General features: G+C 41.6%; 1 protein-coding gene across 2 annotated transcripts in view; it reads right to left on the bottom strand.

The window, feature by feature from the left end:
- Nucleotides 1–16,720: 16,720 nt before the first annotated feature.
- The window catches only part of LOC123519991 (pyrroline-5-carboxylate reductase 3-like), an 8,632-nt gene continuing 831 nt past the window's right edge, over nucleotides 16,721–24,521 (bottom strand). For both annotated transcript variants that reach the window (XM_045281756.1, XM_045281755.1), the window contains exons 3-8: nucleotides 20,494–20,564; nucleotides 19,633–19,943; nucleotides 19,205–19,292; nucleotides 18,600–18,692; nucleotides 18,351–18,423; nucleotides 16,721–17,492 (exon numbers count right to left, since the gene is read on the bottom strand). In XM_045281756.1, the coding sequence (XP_045137691.1) occupies nucleotides 17,239–17,492; nucleotides 18,351–18,423; nucleotides 18,600–18,692; nucleotides 19,205–19,292; nucleotides 19,633–19,943; nucleotides 20,494–20,564 (890 nt within the window). In that variant the 3' untranslated portion in view covers nucleotides 16,721–17,238. The remainder of the gene's footprint in view (nucleotides 17,493–18,350; nucleotides 18,424–18,599; nucleotides 18,693–19,204; nucleotides 19,293–19,632; nucleotides 19,944–20,493; nucleotides 20,565–24,521) is intronic.

The following is a 24,521-nucleotide window of genomic DNA, read 5'->3' as shown; positions in this document are numbered from 1 at the left end:
TAGTGGTATTGATGCTCGTGGTGTTAGCAATAATAATACATGTTTTTAAAAGAGAGCTTTCATTGTACAATTGAAAGGAGGAACAAATGTCTTACCTAACCTTTCCATTCGTGCTTCACTGAAAACATCTCTTATCTATTCGACTGTTCATCTGTCCCAAGATTTACAAATGTGTCTGTATGCCTTGATCAGCACTATGCGATGCGTGTGGAGGCGGATGAAGGAATGTTGTTGCGCGACTGTGAGTTAAGTCTAGCGGAGAGCAGTTATGCTATTGTAAAGGTGAGTGTCTCTGTCTATACGCCACTTGTTACTATCATAAATCAGGCGGCCATTTTTATCTATGCCTCCCCCCAGTCTGCCCTGTGAATGGCGAGATGGAAGGTGTGGGTATCAGTGACCACCGGGATGTGATAATCTTCTTCGGGTGATGACGGACGGACGAGTGTCACAGAGAAAAAACACATGGAAAGTTTTATTTTTTCTTATATCAATAAGAAATGATGTTCCTCGCTTGTCTGTCGATGTGAGTGTGAAAGCTGATGATGTGCGTAAGATGCTGCTACAATTTCTTAAAAAATAGATGAAGAAAAATAATCAAAAGCAATGCAAGAGAGAGAGAGAGAGAGAGAGAGAGAGAGAGAGAGAGAGAGAGAGAGAGAGAGAGAGAGAGAACAGTACCATGAGAAAACAGAAGCAACGAGTAGATGACCTAAGAAGTAATACAAAGCGAAAGAGGTCAATAGGAGAAGAACACTTCTCACTGCCATATACCAGAGAGAGAGAGAGAGAGAGAGAGAGAGAGAGAGAACGTGGGTTAGATGATGGGAGGTGAGTATGTGTGGGTGATGAATGATGCAAAGAGAAGGGGTGACTTGTTAGCGGCCAAGGAAAAGGGATGAAGGATCACGGAGGGCGGGGAGCGGGAAAAGGTTACTCCTCATTCCTCTGCTGGTTCTGGCTGACCTAACATTTGCAGCAGAAAGAAGACCACTTTCCCTGCCCTGCCTCACGCCGCGACGGGAGGGAGGGAGGGCGGGAGGAATGGAGGGAGGGAGAGAGAGGGAGGGAAGAAGGGAAGGAGGGAGGAGAGAGAGAAAAGGTAGTGATGGAGACTTTTGTACCCCACGGCCTTCCTCCTCATTCGTGCATGCTATGTAGGTGTTCTGGATTGTTATTGTTGTTGTTGTTGTTGTTGTTGTTGTTGTTGTTGTTGTTGTGGTGGTATGGTGGTGGTGGTATTCCTCCTCTTCCTCTTTTTCTTTCTCCTCCGTCTCCCTCAGCTACAACAACAACAACAACAACAACAACAACAGCATCAACGCCATGCCTGGATGAGAGAGAGAGAGAGAGAGAGAGAGAGAGAGAGAGAGAGAGAGAGAGAGAGAGAGAGTGAGCAGTGCCAAACCTCACCCATAACACCAAAAACGAGAGAAAAAAAAAAAAACAGAAAAACCTGAAATAAAACTGAAGACAAAGAATTAAATGTTCTTCTACCTCCTCTACTCTCTCTCTCTCTCTCTCTCTCTCTCTCTCTCTCTCTCATCCAGGCTTTCCATGATCACTATCAAGCGCCCTTCCCTTTTTTCCAGAGCAGGTATACGAGAAATACACGAGAAATAAATGACGAAATCCAGCACAACATGAGTCTGGATTTCTGGAACGCGCATGGAAGGTCAGGCTTGTTAGAGAGACCGGTTGAGACTGAGAGGGAAAGGGAAGGGAAGGGAAGGGAAGGAAAGGGGGGATCGATGAGTAGATGGAAAGAGGACGGGTAGAGATGAGGAGGAGGAAGAGAAAGAAGAGAGGGTAGAGGAAGGGAAGGGAGATGAACGTGACTTGTGATGGCTGAGTGGATTAGAAGAGGAGGAGGAGGAGGAAACAGGAAGGATGGAAGAAAGAAAGGGAGTGGAGTAGAGGTGATGCAAAGGAAAGAGGAGAGAGAAGGAAGCTGAGGAGATGATGCAAGATATAAGATGTAGGAAATAAAAAAAGAAATGAAAAATAGAAAAGAAAAAGGCAAAGGAGGCTAAAAGAAAAAGACAATGATAAAAAAGTGGAGAGGAAAAGAGAAAGAAATAGAAAAAAAACAGAAAAAAATTAAGTTGCTGAAATAATGGGAGAAAAGAGAGAGAGAGAGAGAGAGAGAGAGAGAGAGAGAGAGAGAGAGAGAGAGAGAGAGAGAGAGAGAAGAAAAAAAACAGATAAGAAATAAGAAAAAAAGAAAATAACTGATCAACTTAACCCACCTCTCTCTCTCTCTCTCTCTCTCACACACACACACACACACACACACACACACACACACACACACACACACACACACACACACACACACAGACCCATCCAACTAGCAGACATGACCAACAGCGGCGAGATTCATTCCCTTTCCACCAGCATTAAGGGGCACAACAATACATGATGCCCAGACACGACACAGGAGAGGGACGATTGCAGAAAAACACTTGTTGATAAACCTAGACGTTCCCTACAGTGGCCCTGCATCTCTCTCCACTACTTGCTCTCCTGCCTGACCCAAAACAGCGAGACATGGAGTGCTGGTGCTTTTTGTGTGACTCGGTTTGAAAATAGTCTCCCTTTCTCCTTTTCTTCTTTCCTTCGCCTTCTTTTCCTGTACTTTTTTTATATTTTCTCTTTCCTAAGATTAGAGGGGAAAGGGAGAGAAAGAGAGAGAGAGAGAGAGAGAGAGAGAGAGAGAGAGAGAGAGAGAGAGAGAGAGAGAGAGAGAGAAAAGAGCTCTATTATATTTCAAGTTCTCTTCCTCCACATGCACAATTTGATTTATAATTCACTTTCAGTTAAACTTTCCGCCTCCTCCTCCTCCTCCTCCTCCTCCTTCTCTTCCTTTTCCTCTTCCTCTTCCTACTGTTCCTTTCAAATTTATATTACAATTTTTCTTGTCTCCTTTTTTCTCTCCCTTCCTCCCCACCTCTCTCTCTCTCTCTCTCTCTCTCTCTCTCTCTCTCTCTCTCTCTCTCTCTCTCTCTCTCTCTCTACCTCCATCTTTCTCCTGCTGGTCTTTACTTCCCAACATTTTTTTTTTTTTGCTGTGCTTTATTTCCTGTTATATCACATTATCTCTTCACTCACTTCTTCTTCTTCTTTTTCTTCCACTTTTATTGATATGTCAGTTGACCTTAAACTTATTGGCTTTTTGTATATTCTTCTTCCATATTTACATTGCAGTTCTTGATTTCTTCTTCTTTTTCGTTTTCCTCTTTTTTCTTTTTCCATCCTCTCCTTCACCCTTCACTGTCATTGAAGATGATCTTACCGATAACAAGTTTGTCAGTAATGGCTGTGAGGAGGAGGAGGAGGAGGAGGAGGAGTAGGCCGAAACGAGAAGTGTGTGTTGTTTACTAGCATTTCATTCTTTGCTATAATTTGAGGACTACATTTTGTCTTTTAACTGCTGCTTTAATAGTGTTTGCTTTAGGCATCATACTATTTAGATACTTTCAGTTCAGTATATGTAATTTTTTGGGGACCAATAAGTGTTGAATGTATATATCTATAATTGTTGTTGTATAATCAATTAAATAATCTAAATCTAACCTAATATGTGTGTGTGTGTGTGTGTGTGTGTGTGTGTGTGTGTGTGTGTGTGTGTGTGTGTGTGTGTGTGTGTGTGTGTGTGTGTGTGTGTGTGTGCTTGTATGTGCGTGAAGAGAGCGCCGAGTGAAGTGAAAATGAGAGAGAAAAATAAAAGTATTCTTAACAAACTTTAAATCTTTTTCAATACACTTACATACTTTCACAACCAATGTTACCGTTTTTTTTTTCTGCTCTGCTCTCCGCTATGGCAAAGAAATTAAGCTGGTTTCATGAAGACGCAAATTCCTTCGGCTGGTAACGAATAACTTACGTCCGAGATTAAGTTCGATAAAAGACGCGGTAGTGACTTTCTAACTTTAGTGGGCATGAAAGTATAGAACTAGTGGATAGCGAGTGTTTTTGTGGCGCAGACAGTAACAATAAACAGCATCTTGGTGAGAGAGAGAGAGAGAGAGAGAGAGAGAGAGAGAGAGAGAGAGAGAGAGAGAGAGAGAGAGAGAGAGTTTTGAGAAAGAGAAAACAGGAATCACTGGAAACATAAGAGATGACTGGAGAAAGAGAGAATAAAAAGTAAATAAATAGAAAAAAAAAGAAACATAAGAGATCGCTAGAAAGAGAAATAATATTGTAAAAAAAACACACACCCTTTTTTACATTTTCTTCTTCTTTTTTAAGACTTTACAGTTACGAAGAGGAAGAATTTATAAGAATACGAGAGAAAGAGAAAGAATAAAAAAACAAAGGTTACACGCTTCTTTTTTTTACCATTTCTTTTCTCTTACTTTCTTTACACATTTGTATTTAAGAAGAAATATCGAGAAAGGAAGCAAAGAAAAGAAAAAAAAAAAAGAAAGTTTGCTGATCGAATCTAAAATTTCGTGACTCATTATCGAAACGCACTATTAGTTTCAACACACACACACACACACACACACACACACACACACACACACACACACACACACACACACACACACACACACTGTCTACTATATATACGTAATGCAGGAGTGTAAACAACCGTGAATATTCATGAAAAAAGGGTGATTACTAAAGGTGACTGGCCTGGACGGGGGGGCGTGAAGGTCTAGTTGAAGAAAAGTTACTTTCCACAACGTGATTGACGGAGTAAAAAGTCAAACCATCGAGTCATCGGGTCACGGTAAAGGTTTTGATCAAATCTGGCCACGATAGTTTATGTTTAATTTTACAAAGATGGTTCATGGATATCATATGAAGAGATAGATATAGATAGATAGATAGATAGATAGATAGATAGATAGATAGATAGATAGGTAAATAGTCAGTTAGATAGATAAATAGATAGATAGATAGAAAGATAGACAGAAATAGATAGATATGTAGATAAATAGATAGATAGATAGATTGATTGATTGATAGGCAGATAGATAGTCAGATATAGAGATAGATAGATAGGATACACAGCTAGACAAACAAATAGATAAGCAGCCTCACAAAGACAAACAAATAGACATCTGGACAAAAAGGCAGACAGACAGACAGATACCCAGGCAAACACATAGACATACATACAAAAAGACAAACAGAAAAGAATAGACAAACGTTTAGATAGACAGATTGACAGAGAGCCAGACATCCGAAGAGATAGAGAGGAAAAGAAAAAAAAGACAAACAGACGGACGAAAGTACAAGGAGATAGAAAGATTGATTCACACACACACACACACACACACACACACACACACACACACACACACACACACACACACACACACACAAACAGCCACGTAAAATTGATTGGGGTACAGTGTATAAGGTTCACTGGCCTCACACTTCCTCCTCACCTCACACTTCTTCCCTTGCTTGCCTCACATCATTGCTCATTCCACCAAGTTCCTTCTCTCCCTCTGCTCATTCCCTCCTCTCTCTTGTTTTGTCTTGCTCTCAGTCACCGTAACCAAATTTTCTCTAATACTTCTTTCATGTTTTCTTATTGGTACATGTTCTCTGTCTGTTATTGGATGGACGGATGGTGAGGTGCACGTGTAGGGGTGGTTTGTTGCGTGGGTATGGGTATGTGATTGGTGATTGGCGGATGGATAGGTATGGGTGAGAAGGTGTATGAAAACCAATTATCACGTGTACGAGTATCATTTTATTTCCTTAATTCCTCTGTCAGTATTGGTTATCTTGACGCGGAAGTTTTTAAGCCATCAAGCAAGAACCACTTACTGACCACATGGAGTGAATAACTCTGCATGATATACTCGCAGGATACTAGAACGCTCGATAAGGGCAGATAGGAGGGAAAGACTGCAAAACAAGAACAATAATAATAGCGGTGATGCACTACAATAGGCTCGACATAACCTGAAGCACGTGGTATTTTGTCGCGTCACCTTTAGAGAGAGAGAAAGGCGAGGGAGCTGCGACAAAAACACGTCCTGGGCACACATACACACACCCAGCAACGCATGCCGGTCCTCGAATAGCAGATCTCATGGTCTGCGAAGCTAGTTTCACGATAACGAGGCGGGAATCACCATAACAAAGCGAGTATCACGATAACGAAACATGAAGTGTGTTCAGCAGGTCTTTTACCTCTTATGGCACATTATGCATTTTGCTAATTTTCCTTGGTGTTTTTTTTTTTCTATGCCATAATTATAAATTGGTTGTTTCGCTTTGCGCGTAATCTTCACATTTTCTGTCCACTTGCTATGTTGTCAACAAGTTGGGAGAGTGGATAGAGAGTTAGATATGGGACAGGGTTGAGAAAGGTGTGGCTTAATTTACGCGTCACGACTTCTGGACGATGATATTTACTTTCGTTAAGAATAGAGGTAAGAAACTGCTTCAAGTAGGGAGCCGGCTACACATAAAACGAAACAGTGAGAGGAAGGCTTTCCTTCCTGTCGTGCGGCGGGACGCTGAGTCCGTCAGTGAAAGTGCTCTAGTTGAGCAGACCAGTAAGTAGCGTATATTTAGCAACGCCCACATCTAAACATGATCCTCGTCCCCTCTGGCAATGCTTCCACCATGCCGCAACCTGCCCCTGCATCGCATCCTTCCTGGTCCACGCCACTTCCGGGAGCGTTGGGAAGTTATTGTTGTATTGCTAGCTGTGTTTGACTCACGCGAGAGATGAAGCTACACACATGCAGGCACGCACACGGTAAGGGCTTAGTATATATATATATATATATATATATATATATATATATATATATATATATATATATATATATATATATATATATATATATATATATATATATATATATATATATATATATATATATATATATATATATATATATATATCCGGCAGGAGATAAGGCTGCAGGCAGAGTCGAGAAGAGGAAAGAGACGATGAAATTATGATAAAGGCACAAAGTTGTGCATTTCGAAATATAAATGTAACTGGAAAAATTAAATATCTTTTTGTATCAATTTTTGAAACTTAATGACCAGCTCCTCGTCCCGCGTCACATGCAGCCCAACAGCCTCAACTTGAAAACTTTACTTGAATATACCTTCTGTTGAGTCGTGCGATGGCATTGGAGGTGCGGTGATATTGTGAAACCTTCCTTCAAATCAAATTGCAGCCAGGTGAAGGAACCTCGAGTCTCAACGAAATCCTAAAACACGACACCCTCCACCTCCTCACGAGTGTTGAATGATGCATGCAATAATTTCAACGGCACGTGATGCAGTATCCTCATGCATCACACCTTGGCCGCCGCCTGACTCCCTCACCAGTGTTAAGCAACCCTTCCATTGGTATTCATTTGTTTTGACTTTTTTCACAGTTTTCTTTATTACTATAGTCATGATCATCATTCAACCCTACCACAAATCTAGTTGCTTTTAACATAACCTTACCCTATCCATGTAATTATTTTAGCTGATTTTTTTTTTTTTTCGCAGGTGCGCCACATGACCATGTTAATTGTTGCGGGCAGCTTATAACACTGTCGCTCATCTTCCACCGCTACACGATTTTTGCCACGACTATAATCTTTTCAGGCACTTGAATGATTCTGTAGCCTAAAGGAAAATTTGATGAAGTTTCTATTTTGTCTGTGTATCCATGAAAACTTTATTTCTTTTCATTATAGTCTTCAAAACTTTCGAGAGAGAGAGAGAGAGAGAGAGAGAGAGAGAGAGAGAGAGAGAGAGAGAGGATTGGGTAATATAACTTTGGCAGTGGCTCATTGCTCCTCCATACAAGCGCCACCAAGAATATATAACAAGAAGGAAAAAAAAAATGTTCAGCTTCTAAAGCCAAACTGAAGAAAAAATTAAGGAAGCTGAGTAATAAAGAAAAGGAAACAGTGCAATGGACATAAGGATGGAATTAACGACTTGAGAAACGATACAAAGCTGCATTGATGGGTCACAAGAAGATTCAGATAACATTGAAACAGCAAAAGCGTTTTAATTTCAGATTAGGCTAGATAAAGTTTAGATTCGCTCACTTAATTGATTTCACTGATAATTCTTCACTGTGTAGATTACGACTCGAAAAAAGCATCACACACTGTCGATAAATAAGTAATCAGTGTCTATAAGTGTGTAGGCTCAGATTTATTTTCACAATTCCCGAAAATTTTCAAGAAACTAGCAAACCAGGAGGTAGAGAATGGCTGTGTGAAGATAACAACAAAGTGTAATATTGAGCCTTACTTACCAGTGGCGACCAAGGATTCCATAGTGACTCGAACCTTTACCAGAGACAAACCAGCAATGCGAACTAATTCCCAACCTTATACTCGGAAACGCTTTGCCCTCTTACCACTACTATTCTCAAAGGTTACAGAGATAGTTGGCCGGGTTGTCAGGCATTTTTTTTCTATTGATAATGTAGAAATCTTGTTAATCTGTCACTAGAACTGTAAAATCGCCCTTGAAAATCTGTGTAACTTCAACTAGAGCCTTTTGAAAGTCACGGAAATCCAACAAAATAATTCAATTTCTTATGTTTAATTGTTTCTTTTATATTCCAGAGCTAAAAACACTTCATATTTCTTGGTTGTAATCGCGGTCACGAGTGTTCGTAGCACCGTGTATTAGTCTGTCATGAACGTATTTTAAGGATTTCTTAGCGACGAAGTGCTGCTCTCATCACTGCTCCACACACCGATGATGAAACTGTAAAGCGTTACCATTCCTCAAGAGTGCACGAGATTAATTATATAAAATGAATAAATAAAACAAAATAAAACAAAACAAAATAAGTCAATTTTATCGTTAAATTTACCATAATGTTTTCACCACGGTCCTACAACAGACAAACTGAAAAAAATACAACAGACAAACTGAAAAAAAAAAAGTTTGCAAGTTAGTCCATGCACATTTCAAAAGGATAACGAAATGAACTACGTAAGAGCGTCAACCGCATCATTATTACACTTTTTATAACAATGTTGGATGCTTCTTCATATAGCCTATCATGTTCTATTCACTTATTGGGACATGTTGTGGCCTACTGATGAAATATAATGATACACTAGTACGTGACGATAAGCTGTAACAATACCTGCACAATATATTCTACTCAGGGATAATTATACCTTATCATAACGTCCTACCATAGCACCTCCAGGCTTCACAACACAGTGCACCCTGCCATTATTTCATTCAATCCTCGTGACTCACACTGCACATACCAACATACACATACGATGCACTCTTCAAAATCAATGACTATCTTGTTAACCTCCACATATTATTCTGTAACGTCGCCTGCCAGACGTCAGTTTTCTCCGGAACACGTCTCTCTCTCTCTCTCTCTCTCTCTCTCTCGTGTCGTCTGGTCTGGTCTCCTTGCTGTGTCTCGTCTTGTTGACCAGCGTCTGAGGTGATATGATGCTAAAATATAGTGGCATGGAAATACTAGTAGTATTGTGTAAACTGACACACTGCCGTTCATGATGGCGAAGGTGGGCAGGTGTGGGTGTTGGCGGTGCTGGTGGAGATATCTACATGCTTGTGTGTAGATAGATAGATACATAAGCTGGTAATTTGTTAGGTTCATTCATACGTAAATTGACAACAGTTCGATGGTGTATACACTGCTATAACAATAAACTTATCAATCAATCAAGTAAACATCAATGAGATTTAAAAGGCGAGTGATGAGAGTGTGGGAACAGGGAACAGCGGGGAGGGAACAGCGGGGAGGGGAGGTGGAGAGGAGACGAGCGAGGCTCCCTGAGACAAGTTTGGTGTGCGTCACTGACAGGGATAAACTCTCCGTGTCAAGGCCCCATCACACCAGAGGCGGTCCTTACTACGCGCAGCAGGTTCTCAACACGTTCATAAAATTTTTGAGGACGTAGTGGAGACGTGATGGAATTGCGAAATCCCTCCACTGCTACGTATCTACCAAGCCTTTACTGCGTACGTCCCTTGATATCGCTACGATATCACTGTGTCCAATCGGGTTTAACTACGGTCATAACACGCATGTGATCAGGCTCCCGCCACGCTCACTAAGTTCCCGCCATGCTCACTGGGTTCTTACCACGTGCCCAACCAGCGCGCAATACGCTCACGTGACGCAAGCAGGAAGTGCTGCTTCCTGTCACTTCAGTTCTCGCCTCTCTTCTCTCATCAGTGGTTCTCCAGCTCTTACATCATTATATTCATTATCCTCATAACGTCATGCTGCCCAAATTAACTTCAAACTTTCCATCAGTCTGTGGTAATGACCAAACTGGAGCGACTTTTCAAGGTGGAGCTGGTGACGTAGAATATTTTCATTTGGCAACTGACCACCACCACCACCACTGTCCAGACGTCCATTTCATCACCAGACACGAGACCTGGGGTGGGGGGAGAGGGAGAGAAAATGTTGTGCTCTGATAAGATATTCTTATTTTTCCTCTTTCTTTTATTCTTTCCTGTCCTCTTTCTCACTCACTTATTCACTCACTCACTCACTCACTCACTCTGAATCCTGTCCTCCACTACCACCACTACCACCATCAGTTCATTCCTCCACCACGGACACAAACACGTCTTGAAGGAAGGTTAGTCCGCCGCCCAGAGTCACCTCGGCTGTCTGGCTGGCCACCCTGCGTGCCGCGGGACCAGACGAGCGGTGGAGGGGCGGCGGTCGGGGTTGCGGGTGTAACACTGTGTATGAATATTGTTTGTGTTTTAATTAAGGCGTGTACACACTTGTTGCATTTCCACGTATCGGATCACCGTTGCGTAGCAGTGTTGACAGGATAGTGCTTCACCGTTGCGTGTCAAAATATGATACAAAGTTACGCAACGGGTTCGATCCGCCATTTTTCGGTATTTTGGCGTCATCTCAAAGGAATGATACACAACTCACCAACCTTCGTGTGTGTGTGTGTGTGTGTGTGGACAAGGAGCGTGGGATCGTCCAGTTGCATGTTCAGTGTTGTCGTGGACGGGCATGATTATTTTTTGCAATTTTGACCCCAATTGCAGACAAACACAAAATCAGTTGTGTGTATCCTTGTCACGTTTTGATACAGTTCCGTCACATGCTGGAATTTCAAGTCAGTCAACACAGTATTGTTTCATTACACATACATAGAGTGTAGACACCCACCAACTCCGTCATTCATTTTTCCTTTTATTGATTTGATGTTCATGAATAAAACTAAACGTGGCCACAGACAACTGCACATTTGCACTCATGGTATTTATATGCTTGTGTGAAGATAGATGGATAAGCGGGTAATTTGATGGGTTGATAGATATGTAAATAGACAGTTGGGCAAACAAATAGATAGATGGATAGGCAGGCAGATAGATAAGTCAATAAATTCGTAAATAATTAACAATATAGATGTGCATGTAGATAGAAAAAAGTCTATATTCCTCTACTTAGTGTCCTGTCACCCTGGTTTATTGTCAGAAATACTCGTATATCAGGCGGTAGAAATGGTGAATGAAAAAATAGTACAGTCTGCCTTTTAAGCACCTTGTTTATTGCCTCGCGGAGTTGCCACACTCGCTGTACAACAAGATACAATTTAATATTTCCTGCTTTGACAAATAACAAAAGCTGGACACGATAACGAAGAGGAAGATGTCACAATAACCAATAAATCGACATGTGGTATTTGTATAAGCATAGCGTCTCATTAATAAGAGATTTAGTAACAGATATTTATCATAAACATATATATACATGCGTCCTGTCTTCACAGACAATCTTTTGCTACGGCAGTAGTCTTTTAGCGGTGGTGGTGGTGAACACAGTTGTGGCGGTGGGCTATACTGACCCATGCACACCCACACCCACACCCAGAGACACACACACACACACACACACACACACACACACACACACACACACACACCAAATAAAGTGAAGTGTTGCTATATTACCGACAGTTTTCAAGAAGTACCAACCACCAGCAGCAAGCCTTCACCACAACACTCCATACTGCCTAATCTTCGTGTATTAAAGGTATTTATAAGGCTATTCACTTAATGTTAGGTTTTCTTTACATATGAGAGTGAAAACAGTACGCAAATATTTTCAAGTAATGGTATAAGGAGCATAAAAGAGCAAGGCGTCTGTATTACCCTCTCATATTTGTTTCCTTCACTTACCCTCGGCCAAACATGTGTCACAAGGTAGCCACCAGTCTAACATTTCATTTAGTCTAGTCAAAATTTCTCTGTGTGGCTTAATTTTGGTTTGGTGAGATGATAAAGGCTATATATGGATGTCCCGCCGCCGGTGTTGCCTCCAGGCCGCTTCCCCCCCGACGGTCCCCTAGCCAACACCCTACACCCGCCCTCACCCACCCGTCACCAGCCAGTTGGGTCAAATACTTTTTCCAATATTTCCTGACGGTAATATTGCGCTTCCATGGTATGTTTTTATGGTTTCTATAAATGTTTCGTTGTGTTTGAAGTGTGTTCCGCGCCTGTGCTGGGTAAATATGTGGCGTTTAGTGGTGTTTTATGGCGTATGTTAAAGGCTTTTTAACGCTCAAAATTTCCCACTTGGAATTTTGAGCTTTTTCATTTCAAGGTATAACTGAGCCATTATGGTGTCAAAAGTCGGTTATACTCTTTTAAGCGTGTAATCAATCTATTGAGTGAAATATGTGGACTTTGAAATGGTGTTTGGTGCTGTTGTATAAAGCTCTTATTTTTCTTTATTTTATTTGCTCACGTTTCTGCTTCTCGGTCTAACACGCTGTAGAAGGCCCTAAAAGATAGCTCAGACTCCCTGAAATGTGATAAAATACACGCCAAGTGAAAATGGCTTGACTTTATAGGACGTTTTAAGAGATTTATGGGTTAAAATGTTTTTGTACTTTTAACGTACTTAATTTAGACCTTTTTTAAAAACCAGTTAAGCTGGAGATATTTTGATATTTTGAAAATTAGTTTAAGTATTTATCACGTCATAAAATAACAAGCGTTTGGCCGTGGCTTCGTTTTTCTAAAAGTCATTTTGAAATGAAATGATTTACGTAATTTAGCCGAGTCACCCCGTTCCCGTTCTCTCTCGGATGACCACAGCCCACCCAGGTAGTGGCTGGCGCCAATTTTCCAAATCCACAGTTCGTCGATATTTTGCCTAATATCTAGTGATTTCTACGTGTTTTCGTGGGTTTCTAGGTTCAGATGTTTAGATAATTGTAGCAGAAAGAGGAAGAAAGTTGAAATAAAGGAGGATAAAGAGGAAGAGAGGAGAAAGGGAGGAGGAAGAGGAGCAGCAGCAAAGCCATAATACTTAAGTCACCCTCCATTTCCTGAATATTTTGTCTAATATCTAGTGTTTTGATGTGTTTCTAGGCTCAGACGTGTGGATGGAAGGAGGAGGAGGAAGAAGAAGGAGTAACAATGGAGAAGGATGAAGAAGAAATGAGAAATAAAGGTGGAATAAGAGAAGGAGCCAAGGTGTAATATTTAGGTAAGTTCTTTATAATGCATACTGTTGGTTTTGGGATAGATTTGGGGTATTTTAAGCTTGTTCATTAATGTTCCAAGCTGTTTGGAGTGTTATAAATATGCTTTGGGGTTCATTTCGTTTGTTTTCAGTATATGTTAGATCTTTTAGGTATATTTTACGTATTTTGGGAGTGGATTGAGGTGTGTGTGAGTATTAGCATGTTTTGAGTGTGGTTTGGGAGAACTTTGAGGAATTGGGTGGTGTTCTGAGTGTTATAAGTGGTGGGGTGGGTTTTAGTGGTCTTTTGGGTGTGTGTGGAAGATATTTCAGTAAATATTGGGTGTTTCTAGTGAGTTTGGAGGTATTTTCACCTGTTCTGTGTTTTCTTAGTATGTTTTGGAATGTTATTGAGTTTTTTAAGAGGGTTTGGGTATGTGTGGTTTGTCGTGGGTGTGTGTAAGAATGAATTGGGCCTCTGCAAGGATTTTTGAGTATGTTTTGAGGCCCTCAACAGGCTAGCTCAGTGTCAGTGGGCCCTCATAACAAGTGTTCTTTATCATTGATTACCCGCTTCGTTCCCAGGTGACGACAGGCAGAATGAGGTGGACGTGGCGGAGGCTGTGGGCGGTCAATTCACGGCGCAGATTACCTACACCTTGCATCACACTGACTGCCCGCCGCTGTTCACTAAAGTCGGGCAAGCCTGTGTCTCCGTGTTCTGCCCTTGATAAAGGAGTAAAGGAAGTTGTGGTTTTAGTTGTTGTTCTTCTTGTTTTTCTGTTAAGATTTGTTTGCTCTCTCTCTCTCTCTCTCTCTCTCTCTCTCTCTCTCTCTCTCTCTCTCTCTCTCTCTCTCTCTCTCTCTCTCTCTCTCTCTCTCTCTCTCTCTCTCTCTCTCTCTCTGTCTGTCTGTGTTCACTACATGTGTGTGTGTGTGTGTGTGTGTGTGTGTGTGTGTAGGGATGATATTGGTAACTTGGGTGTCTGTAATGTGTTTTGGGTGAGCTTTTTATATTTTGAGGTGTTGCAGGGTGTTTTGGGTTAGTTTTGAGTGATTTAAGTTGTTTGTGTGTGTGTCAGTTGTGTATGGTGTGTTTTGTGGTGTGGTGTCAGTATTGGTGCATAATGTGTGCTTGTAGTGAATTGTAAGTGCGTTTATTGATACTATGAGGTTTTTCATGTTGGCAGTATCCAAGGGGATTTGACAAAGCTAGTTTCAATGATTTCAAATTGTTGACCATTATAACAGGTTCGGCAGTGTTCCAAATTGATATGGACAGTAAACTGAACAATTGTTTTGGTATTATGGGTTTGGTACGGCAGTTTTCCTCCTTAGGTCTACAGAGCCACTCACGCAAACCCGATCCACCTTGGCTCTCCTTAACATACCATCCTTATCGTTACATCATCCACAATTCCTTCCCCAACCCTGTGTACTACAAGACAACAGGCATTGAGGAGGACGCCATTTCAATATTGTTCCATCTCTTGTTCCAGGATTCAGTACTACTAACGCCAAAGAAGTGAGGCAAGTTTTTGGAGTGAGCGTGCATGACATACAACAGACACCAGACTGCTACTACTGCAGGTGTTGCCAAAGGAACAAGAGGAGGAAAAAAGGAAGAGAAAGAAGAAAAGGGTGATTCTTGGAGACGTACCAATAAAGTTCTGAAGGTTGGCCACAGATCTTCATCACTGGTGTAGTGTATATCATTGACCATTTGTAGATTGGGTTGATAAATTTGTAGAATTTGTAGACAGTTGTAGATATGTAGCGGGTATGGTTTTTTGCAATGCCTTATCTACACCAGCAGAAAACGGTAATATTTAGAAGTTATGCATAGCATTGTAATAGGAGTGTACGGTGTACATATGTATATAGTATTTAAGGAAGGAGAGTGTAGACTAAGAGAGGAAGGTAACCTCTTGGGTCACGATTCCTCTGCTCATCACTCATCATTCCTGTTGTGAAGCACAAAGGTATTGTTACGTGTTTCCCGAGATGATGTTTTGTGAGTCTTTCAATGCAATACTTAATTTAAGTGTCTGGCCAGTGTCTTGTAACGTGGTGCAGTTTTTGTTACTTGCATTTATTTTTTATACCTAATGATATGACGATATCTTGTGAATGATACTCCTATATATTTCTAATGGCAACACAATATCTCTTGATATAATAAAATGCATAATGTATCGACTTGTTTTCCTATCAGTTGAAAGAGATGCAAAACAATATCTGGTTTGCAAGTGAAGCGAAATTAGTCAACAATTTGCTGCATGGCGCCACAGCGTCTGAGGTGATATGATGCCACAATATAGTTGCATGGAAATACTAGTAGTAATGTGTAAACTGACACACTCCCGTTCATGATGGCGAAGGTGGGCAGGTGTGGGTGTTGGCGGTGCTAGTGGAGATTTTTACATGCTTGTGTGTAGATAGATAGATAGATAAGTTGGTAATTTGATAGGTTCATTCACAGGGAAACTGACAACAGTTCGATGGTGTATACATTGTTACAACAATAAACTTATCAATCAATCAATTAAACATCAATCGGATTTAAAAGGCAAGTGATGAGACGGTGGCGAGCGTGGCTCTCATGACAAGTTTGCTCTGCGTCACTGGGAGGGATAAACGGTCATTAGAGTCAACGGGGCCCTATACTGATTAGCCTATGTGTAAGTCAAGCCAATTACTTCGTCTAGGAACATTTGTAGCATGTACAACAATGATTTAGCGACCTTTTTGCGGCTTTTCAAGGTGGATCTGGTGATTTAGAATATTTCTATTTGGCAACTGCCCACCACCATCACCACCACCACAATCAGCTACCAGACGTCCATTTCCTCACCAGACACGAGACCTGTGAACACGGTGACCGCCCCACTTGCCTCACCTAGTCCACCAGCTCCACCTGCTCAGTGAGAGGGTGAGTCTATTAATAGAGTGGAGGTAACAAACATGATGAGACAGTGATGGGACGGTAATGGGGCGGATAATTTAATAGAAAGCTGTATAATAATGCACTGAAGGGGTGACGTGACGTGTGGGAGTGAGTGGATGTGAAAGGTAGTTATTAATGGTGCCACAGAGTCATTAGTGATGGGACGGTGATGCGACAGAGACGGGATGGACAGGCTGTACTAGGAAGGTGTCACATGTCGATTTCTGTTCATTTTTCACTCTGTCTGATTCAGTTACTCATCCAAGACCAGAGGAAACCCCAAGCCTCGTTACGTGTAGGATTAATTCACTCAAACATTACGCTTCCTGACTTATACAGTATTAATGGATACAATTGAGGGTGGGAGAACAGGACACGTTAAACATATACTATGGTAACTTTAATTTCTCTGCTAATACGGAATTGGTTGTTTCCCTTCATATCAATATGTCTATTTACTGAGGTCTAATAGTAACATGATGAATATATTTTCCGTGTTCATCCTTTACTCCTATGTATATATACTTGTATAAATTATTCTCTCTCTCTCTCTCTCTCTCTCTCTCTCTCTCTCTCTCTCTCTCTTAGACTAAACTCTAAAGTCTAAACCAACGGAATGTACGTACAAGTTGCGCATGGAAAAAAGAATCCTTAGTTTTAAACCGAAACAAAAGAACACTAAATAAAGACGAAGGAATAAAAACGAAAGAAAGAAAGAAAAATTGGTTATTCAAACACACACACACACACACACACACACACACACACACACACACACACACTAACTACTGCGTACACAAACCTTACATTCCTATATCACAGCTTCACTGATTAATTAAAAGGGCGCGAAGGGCTGAGGGGCACGTTGGGGCCTGGCAGCAGGTGGGAAGAAGGGGGCACGTCGGTGTGGTGTTGGCTGTGCCGGTGTGGGAGGCGATGCAGTGGGTGAGGGTGGGGATAAGGGTGCTGATGTGGTAGGCTGCTTCCTTCCCATAGTGAGAGAGGCGGCGGCAGCAGTGTGTACTGCTGAGATGAGGGCGGAGCGCAGGCCAGCATCTTCCAGGACTTGCACACCTTGGATGGTGCAACCTGGTGGGACGAGATAGACAACCGAAAGCAGGTTAGATATCATGTTAGTGCTTATATGAACTGTTGGTCATCAAATTAAGTCTCCCAAATAAAAGGTGCTACTGTATTAGTGATGACAGGTTAAGTATTATGTTGTTGCGCATCAAATAGTAAGGTGCTACTGTATTGGTAAGGCTAGTTAGAGACTATGTTATTGCGCATCAACAGTACTGTGGGTCACTAAACCAGCTTTCGTAGTAAAGGCGCTACTATATTGGTAAGGGTATGTTAGGTATTATGTTATTGCGCATCAACTGTGGTTCACTAATCTAGATATTTCATAGTAGAGGCGCAATTGTTTTAATAGTGACAAGTTAGGAATCATGTTACTGCGCATTAGAATAGGTTACTGACTAGATCTTCCATAGTAAAGCTGCTACTACGACGCCTGCTGCTCGTGATATTTTTAGTGAAGACAATAACAACGCTTTTTTCTCTCTCTCACTATCAAACAGGTGACCTTCTCTCAAACAGGTTGCGTAGTATGCTAATAAAATGATGCTAAGGTTTAAAAGAAAAACTAAAGGATAATAATAATGAGAAGGCGGAAATAGAACATAGATCCAAACAATAGATTATGTACCACTACCTACTTAAATATCTACGCAATATACGCTCTGAGTTGGAACCTGATGAGACTGTAAGATATGATAATAATAACCTTGATTATGATGTTAAGCCAACCTATGTATCACAACGAACAAAGCAACAACGCTTACAATTTTGAGAGAGAGAGAGAGAGAGAGAGAGAGAGAGAGAGAGAGAGAGAGAGAGAGAGAGAGAGGAGGGGGGATAGGTTGGGGCAAGCAGATTACTCACCTCCTGGAGAGCACACCTCGTCCTTGAGCTGACCGGGATGCTTGCCTGTACTCAGCACCATTTTGGCGGCGCCCTGAGGAACGCAGAAAGAAAAACAGAACATAATCAATACCTAAAATATCTATATAGATGAACACAATACAAATTTATTCTACATCACATCTTCCGTTGCTCCCATGCACAGACCACACCCAGCAGGCAGTGAGTGGGTAAAGCAATGGGAGGAGGAAGAAGAGGAGAGGTGCCCACCATCATGGTTTGAGCAGCTAGCCTCTGAGCCAGGTTGCGGGGCAGGCCCATCCTCACGCCGCCGTCAGCCAGCGCCTCCACCACCAAGTACATCTGTGGACCGGAAGGGTGTGAGGGTAGCGTTAGGGACGAAGCCTCTGCTGGGCACTGGCGGACTACATGAAGGACACTCGAATAATATATATATATATATATATATATATATATATATATATATATATATATTTTTTTTTTTTTTTTTTTGTGTGTGTGTGTGTGTGTGTGTGTGTGTGTGTGTGTGTGTGTGTGTGTGTGTGTGTGTGTGTGTGTGTGTGTGTGACTGAAATTAATGGAAGTATCTATGGCTTGATTGATTGAGTGGCTGACTAATTCTAAGATCATAATGTTGCCTTATTCTTTTCTTGATGCAAGTTAGTGGATACATCTACTGATTGACTGATTGACAATTGGCTTTATAAGTCACAACAAGGATGATAAGGAGCCTCACATTGATAATATTTAACTAATTATTTCAAACATTGCTGAGGAGTGAGTAGATTTGGGAGTTATTGAGTAAGTCAAGAGGTGTGAGGAAAATTGTCGACTGGTATGTGTTGAGGACTCACATAGGCAGGTCCTGCGCCACTGAGTCCCGTCACGGCGTCAAGGAAGGTCTCCGGCACCTCGTCACACTGTCCCACGGCTGACAGCATCCTGCAAGGAACGGCGCACATCAGAGAGACGCCACACACCACCCATACAACACTAAGTTCTTCGTGGGTCATTCCAGTGTGAGTGGGATATGGGTGTGGCTATGATGACTTACATGCATATAAATGTAGTAGTGATGCATGTCAAGAGAATGAGATGTGTTGTGGTGGTGTATTGCATTAAAAGACTCTGATAGATGGTGGAGGTGTGTTAGGCTGGTATGGTGACGGTGGTGGTGGAGGTGTATTGTACTAAATGATGTACTGCTAGTTAGTCATTACGTGCAGTGGCTGCGGTGGTCTGTGTATACGAGTGTAACGGGGCGTGGTGGCGAAGAACGTACTTTTGTGTGAGCTCCGCGTCTTCTGAGGTAGTGTGAGTGCCTCGAGTGAACACCGAGGCTCCGAGCTGCACCAGGGCCGGGGTGTTTGGCATGATCCTCATCACACGGGCCTCTGGGGGCAGCGCGGCCTCCATGGAGGACAGTGTGACGCCCAAAGCCACAGAGGTGACGAGTGGGCTGTCTGGTGTGACGCAAGGGCGCAGCTCCTGGAGGACGCGGCCCACGATGGTTGGTTTGACGCACACCACCACCACGTCTGAGTTTGAGGCGACCTCACGATTGTCGTGGGTGGTGGTGCAGCCCAGCGACTGCTGTGAGTGGGCAGGATTAGGATTAGATATCTTGGTTACTTCCATGAGCGTTCGGTTTCATGAATGGATGTATGAAATGCGTGATCAGTATCTATTTAATATTATAGCGCGCACACACACACACACACACACACACACACACACACACACACAGTGGTTAGAGCGCTGGCTTCACAAGCCAGAGGACCGGGGTTCGATTCCCCGGCCGGGTGGAGATATTTGGGTGTGTCTCCTTTCACGTGTAGCCCCTGTTCACCTAGCAGTGAGTAGGTACGGGATGTAAATCGAGGAGTTGTGACCTTGTTGTCCCGGTGTGTGGTGTGTGCCTGGTCTCAGGCCTATCCGAAGATTGGAAATAATGAGCTCTGAGCTCGTTCCGTAGGGTAACGTCTGGCTGTCTCGTCAGAGACTGCAGCAGATCAAACAGTGAAACACACAAATGCAAGTTTCTGAAGAGGAAATAGAGAAAAAAATATGGACAATGGTAGATGAAGAAAGTAGAGACAAATGCGAGGTAGATAAAGTTAGAATAAATCAGTGTATGAAGTACCTTCATCTGCTGCAGCAGGTGTTGATCAGTCGGGGGACACGAGGCCATCACATTCTGGGGCTTGGCCAAACCTGCGCGGCGCCAACGTGGAAGACACAAAGCCAGTAGTTAGTTTTCTCACTGATAAGAGGATAATTATAGTAACAGAATGACAGTATACGAATATTAAAGGCAAACAGAGCATAATAGATAAGTGAGTTTTGCTGGCTTGACGTAGAATAGACAAGTAGCATATTCCTCCAACAAAATGGGGATTGTATAGATTTCAAGTACCCAGCCAACAATGTCCCTCGCTGTTGTTATTGACCTTTGGTAAATTCAAGGTGTATGGACAGTGTGTTAGCGCATCTCCAGGGCGCTAACGTGGTGACTCATAACAGTATACAATAAATTCGAAGAAACGCACCTGAACAGCTGCAGTCATTGCCTCCTTTATTGTGTGGTTTATTATTTTTTGGGGGAAGGAAGGATTGCTACTGTTCCTTTTATTGTTTTTCTTCTCCACACCTGCACTGTTTCTCCGCTTTTATGAGACGATATACTGTCTGTAATTTTCATTGCCTTTTGTTAACGAAACGAAAATGTACAATTCCTCCACTATGACAAAAACTTCCATACACCAATATATGTAAAAGTCCTTGCAGCGATACGGCAACATCTTAACCAAAATAAATAAATAGATAAATAAAAAAAAAGGAATAAGTATGATGATGATAACAGTAAATTAAATTAGGTATAAATCTAAGGAGGAAATGCAAAACAAAAATAAACACAAATGAAATAGTTACACATGTTCATGCCGTTAAAAAAGATATGTTATAAGAAGGTGTGCATGATCCAAGGTTAGCTCATTGTGTTACAGTATCACCAGCACAGCCCGGCCCAGATTGGCGCGGTCTCACGCTGGCTTGAACCTCCTTTGGTCACTGGCAGGAAGTCGCCTTGTCTTCAATCGGGACTGGAATGATTAGTTGCTGATGTTTCTTTTCATCAATGTGTATACGAAGGAGATAGGCCTAAGGTAAAAAGGATACGATAGATAAATAAAGATAAAATAGATAAACGAAAATAAAAAGAGAAAAAAAGTTTAAATATATTGTTACCCAAAAGAAAACAAGTGTAGGAAAACCAAAATAAAATGGCGAATTAATTTCGAGATTGGCCGAAAACAAAACGAGTAAATAGGTGAATAGATAAAACAAATAAATTGAAACTGATTACAAAAAAATAAAAACGCTCAAATACAGAAGATACATAAAAGAAGGAAAACTGACACAGATCAGTTGATTTTCTGATGATGATGACAATAATAATGATGACGATAATGATCATGGTGAATATCGATGAAAGGTGACAAAGAATACTGCGTTTTTAATGATAACTTATTGAAAGCTGCAATCTGAATTGTTTATCTTTATCGCCCGTCATGTTCGTGTTGTTGTTCCTGCTGCTGCCGCTAAGGTATGCGAGCAGCAAAGATGCCATTTCAGGGTACAGGAAAATACGACCAAAATTATCAGAGAAAAAAAAGAGAGAAAAAAATCTGAACTTATCATGGTGCTTATGTAAATCTCTCTCTCTCTCTCTCTCTCTCTCTCTCTCTCTCTCTCATTAATCAATGTAAGAACCATCTACAGACAAATAAATCCGCATTCCATGGACCCAATTGTGTTACATAACTATAATACTTATGTTATTTCAATCGGCTCTGAGTGTTACGTCTGGCAAAACAAATCCAAGGAGAGTCATCCCTCTCTTCATGCGGTGAGGGAATCTTACTGAGGAGAAGGAACTTTCCGTCCCGTCTCCGTCCCTCAACTCCGCCTCCCTCTCCTGGTCCTCCTGCGCCGCGCCGTGCCGACCCACCGGGCCACCGAGGATACAGGTGTGTTGTTTACCTGCCCGCGTTGGCAACACCACCAGTCCACGTGCCTGGCCTAACCAAGGTCAAACATTCAAGCATTATCTGTGTCCTTTGTCCCTGTTAAACCCCCACGACACGTGATCTGGTCGTCACTCGGCAGGCAGCGAGTTACATTGCCGGATTATTACAGGCTGGAGGCTGGGCAAAACTCCGCCATCGATTCCATGACGCGCTTCTTTGCTTCTCTGCGACCACTCACCTCTATTATGTAAACCAGACGTGTTTATATACCGAATCAGCTGACTCACTCTACACATGATCATGTCAACCCCTTTTCCAATTCCAACATTTGATGGTTATAATAATAAAGTTTACTGAAATGATGGTCGTATAGAGTGAAACTGTGTGTGTGTGTGTGTGTGTGTGTGTGTGTGTGTGTGTGATTTTTCATCCTCGGTCTTTGAGCATCACGTGCTGGACACGTGATCAGCAGCTGTACCCTTCTGGTGAGGCTTATAGCTTATAGAGTGAGGCGGGGAGCTTTCCATACGCCCATTCTCCTCGCTGCTGGAGGACAACCGCTCGCTACTCATGGAAGAGCTCTGCAATCTGAATGCAAAACAAACTTTATGCTGTCCAGTGACCAGAAGACTTTACCACTGAGGTGACAAGAAGCGTGCAACGTACGCAAACACTCGGTGAAACTACAGTAAATCTAGATAAAAACAGACAGACAGGACAAGAAAAGAGAACAGATGAAAGAAAAAAAAAAAAAAGGAGAAAAATCGAGAAAACAAATACCCTGTACACAACGTAGCTAAAATCAAATAATTCGTGTAAGGCTTCAAGCATGACACATGTAAATTAAGTAACGCTCTTTCGTCTTGAGCCGCTTAACAAGTCATGGTCTCTGTACCAGGGCCATCACGAACATGTTATCGGTGAACTAACAAGAAGTGTGTCAACGTCTACACATTCTTACCACAGTTAATGTCATTGACGCTTTGTTGTCTACAGCGTTAATCATGACATTACTCGTATAACAGAGCCATTAGTCATCACTTACCACCCATTAGATTTATACCCCAGGTTTTCCAGGACGTGCCCAGCTCCTGCTCCGTCCTGAAGCCCCGAGGCATCCCTTATTAAGGGACTGCCGCACCTCGCCGACCTTCTAACCGCACCCCCACGAGGGAATACAAAGGCTTAAACCAAAGGAGACGGAATTTTCCTTGGTTCACACCCTCATGTCCCCTGCCCCGGCACTCAGAGGTGCCCAACACAATACCCGTGCCACACAAGAACCGGATAGAACCAGGTGAATCCAGGTGCAGGTCGTCGTATAAGAGAGAGAGAGAGAGAGAGAGAGAGAGAGAGACGCATTTTCCTCCTTTTTTCTACGGGTGAGCACATTGCTGATGGATTTTTCCTCGGAGGGTGTTTGTCCCTTTTCTGATAGTGTTACTGTAACTTTCAAGGCATTCATACCTTTTTCCTATTTGGCTAACGCACTCGGACCTGCAAGGGGACTGGCAGCTTAGTGGGCCTTTTTTTTCGTTTTATGTTGCCCTTGGCCAACTTTACTCTCGTACGTGAGAAAACTCTTAGTTATAAAGACTAAATTCTTATTTTCATCATTTATATGCATTTATTTTTTTCTCTTTAGTACCTACAATTATTTCTAACGTCCTTTCTAAGCCTAGTTGTATATTCCTCACAAATGTAAAGTTATCATCATTATCATTATTATGATTATAATAATAATGATAATAATAATAATAATGATTATTATTACTATTATTATTATTATCATTATTTTTATTATTATTATTATTATTATTATCATTATTATTATTATTATTATTATTATTATTACTACAATTATTATTATTGTTATTATCATTATTATTAATATTATTATTATTATTATTATTACTATAATTATAATAATTATTATTATCATTACTATTATTATTATTATTATTATTATTACTATTATTATCGTTATTAAAATCATTATTGTTACTATCATCAGCATCATTGTTGTTATTGTTGTCATTCAGCTTTCAAATGAATCGGCTAAAATGAATCTTTATGAATATAATATCTCTTCTTCCTCAGCACCGGCGTCATGACCTCAATATCTAAGGCGCCACGAGCATTC

This window comes from Portunus trituberculatus, chromosome 46 (genome assembly GCF_017591435.1).
Source record: "Portunus trituberculatus isolate SZX2019 chromosome 46, ASM1759143v1, whole genome shotgun sequence".
Lineage (NCBI taxonomy): Eukaryota > Metazoa > Arthropoda > Malacostraca > Decapoda > Portunidae > Portunus > Portunus trituberculatus.
This window is presented reverse-complemented; position numbering and strand designations above follow the sequence as displayed.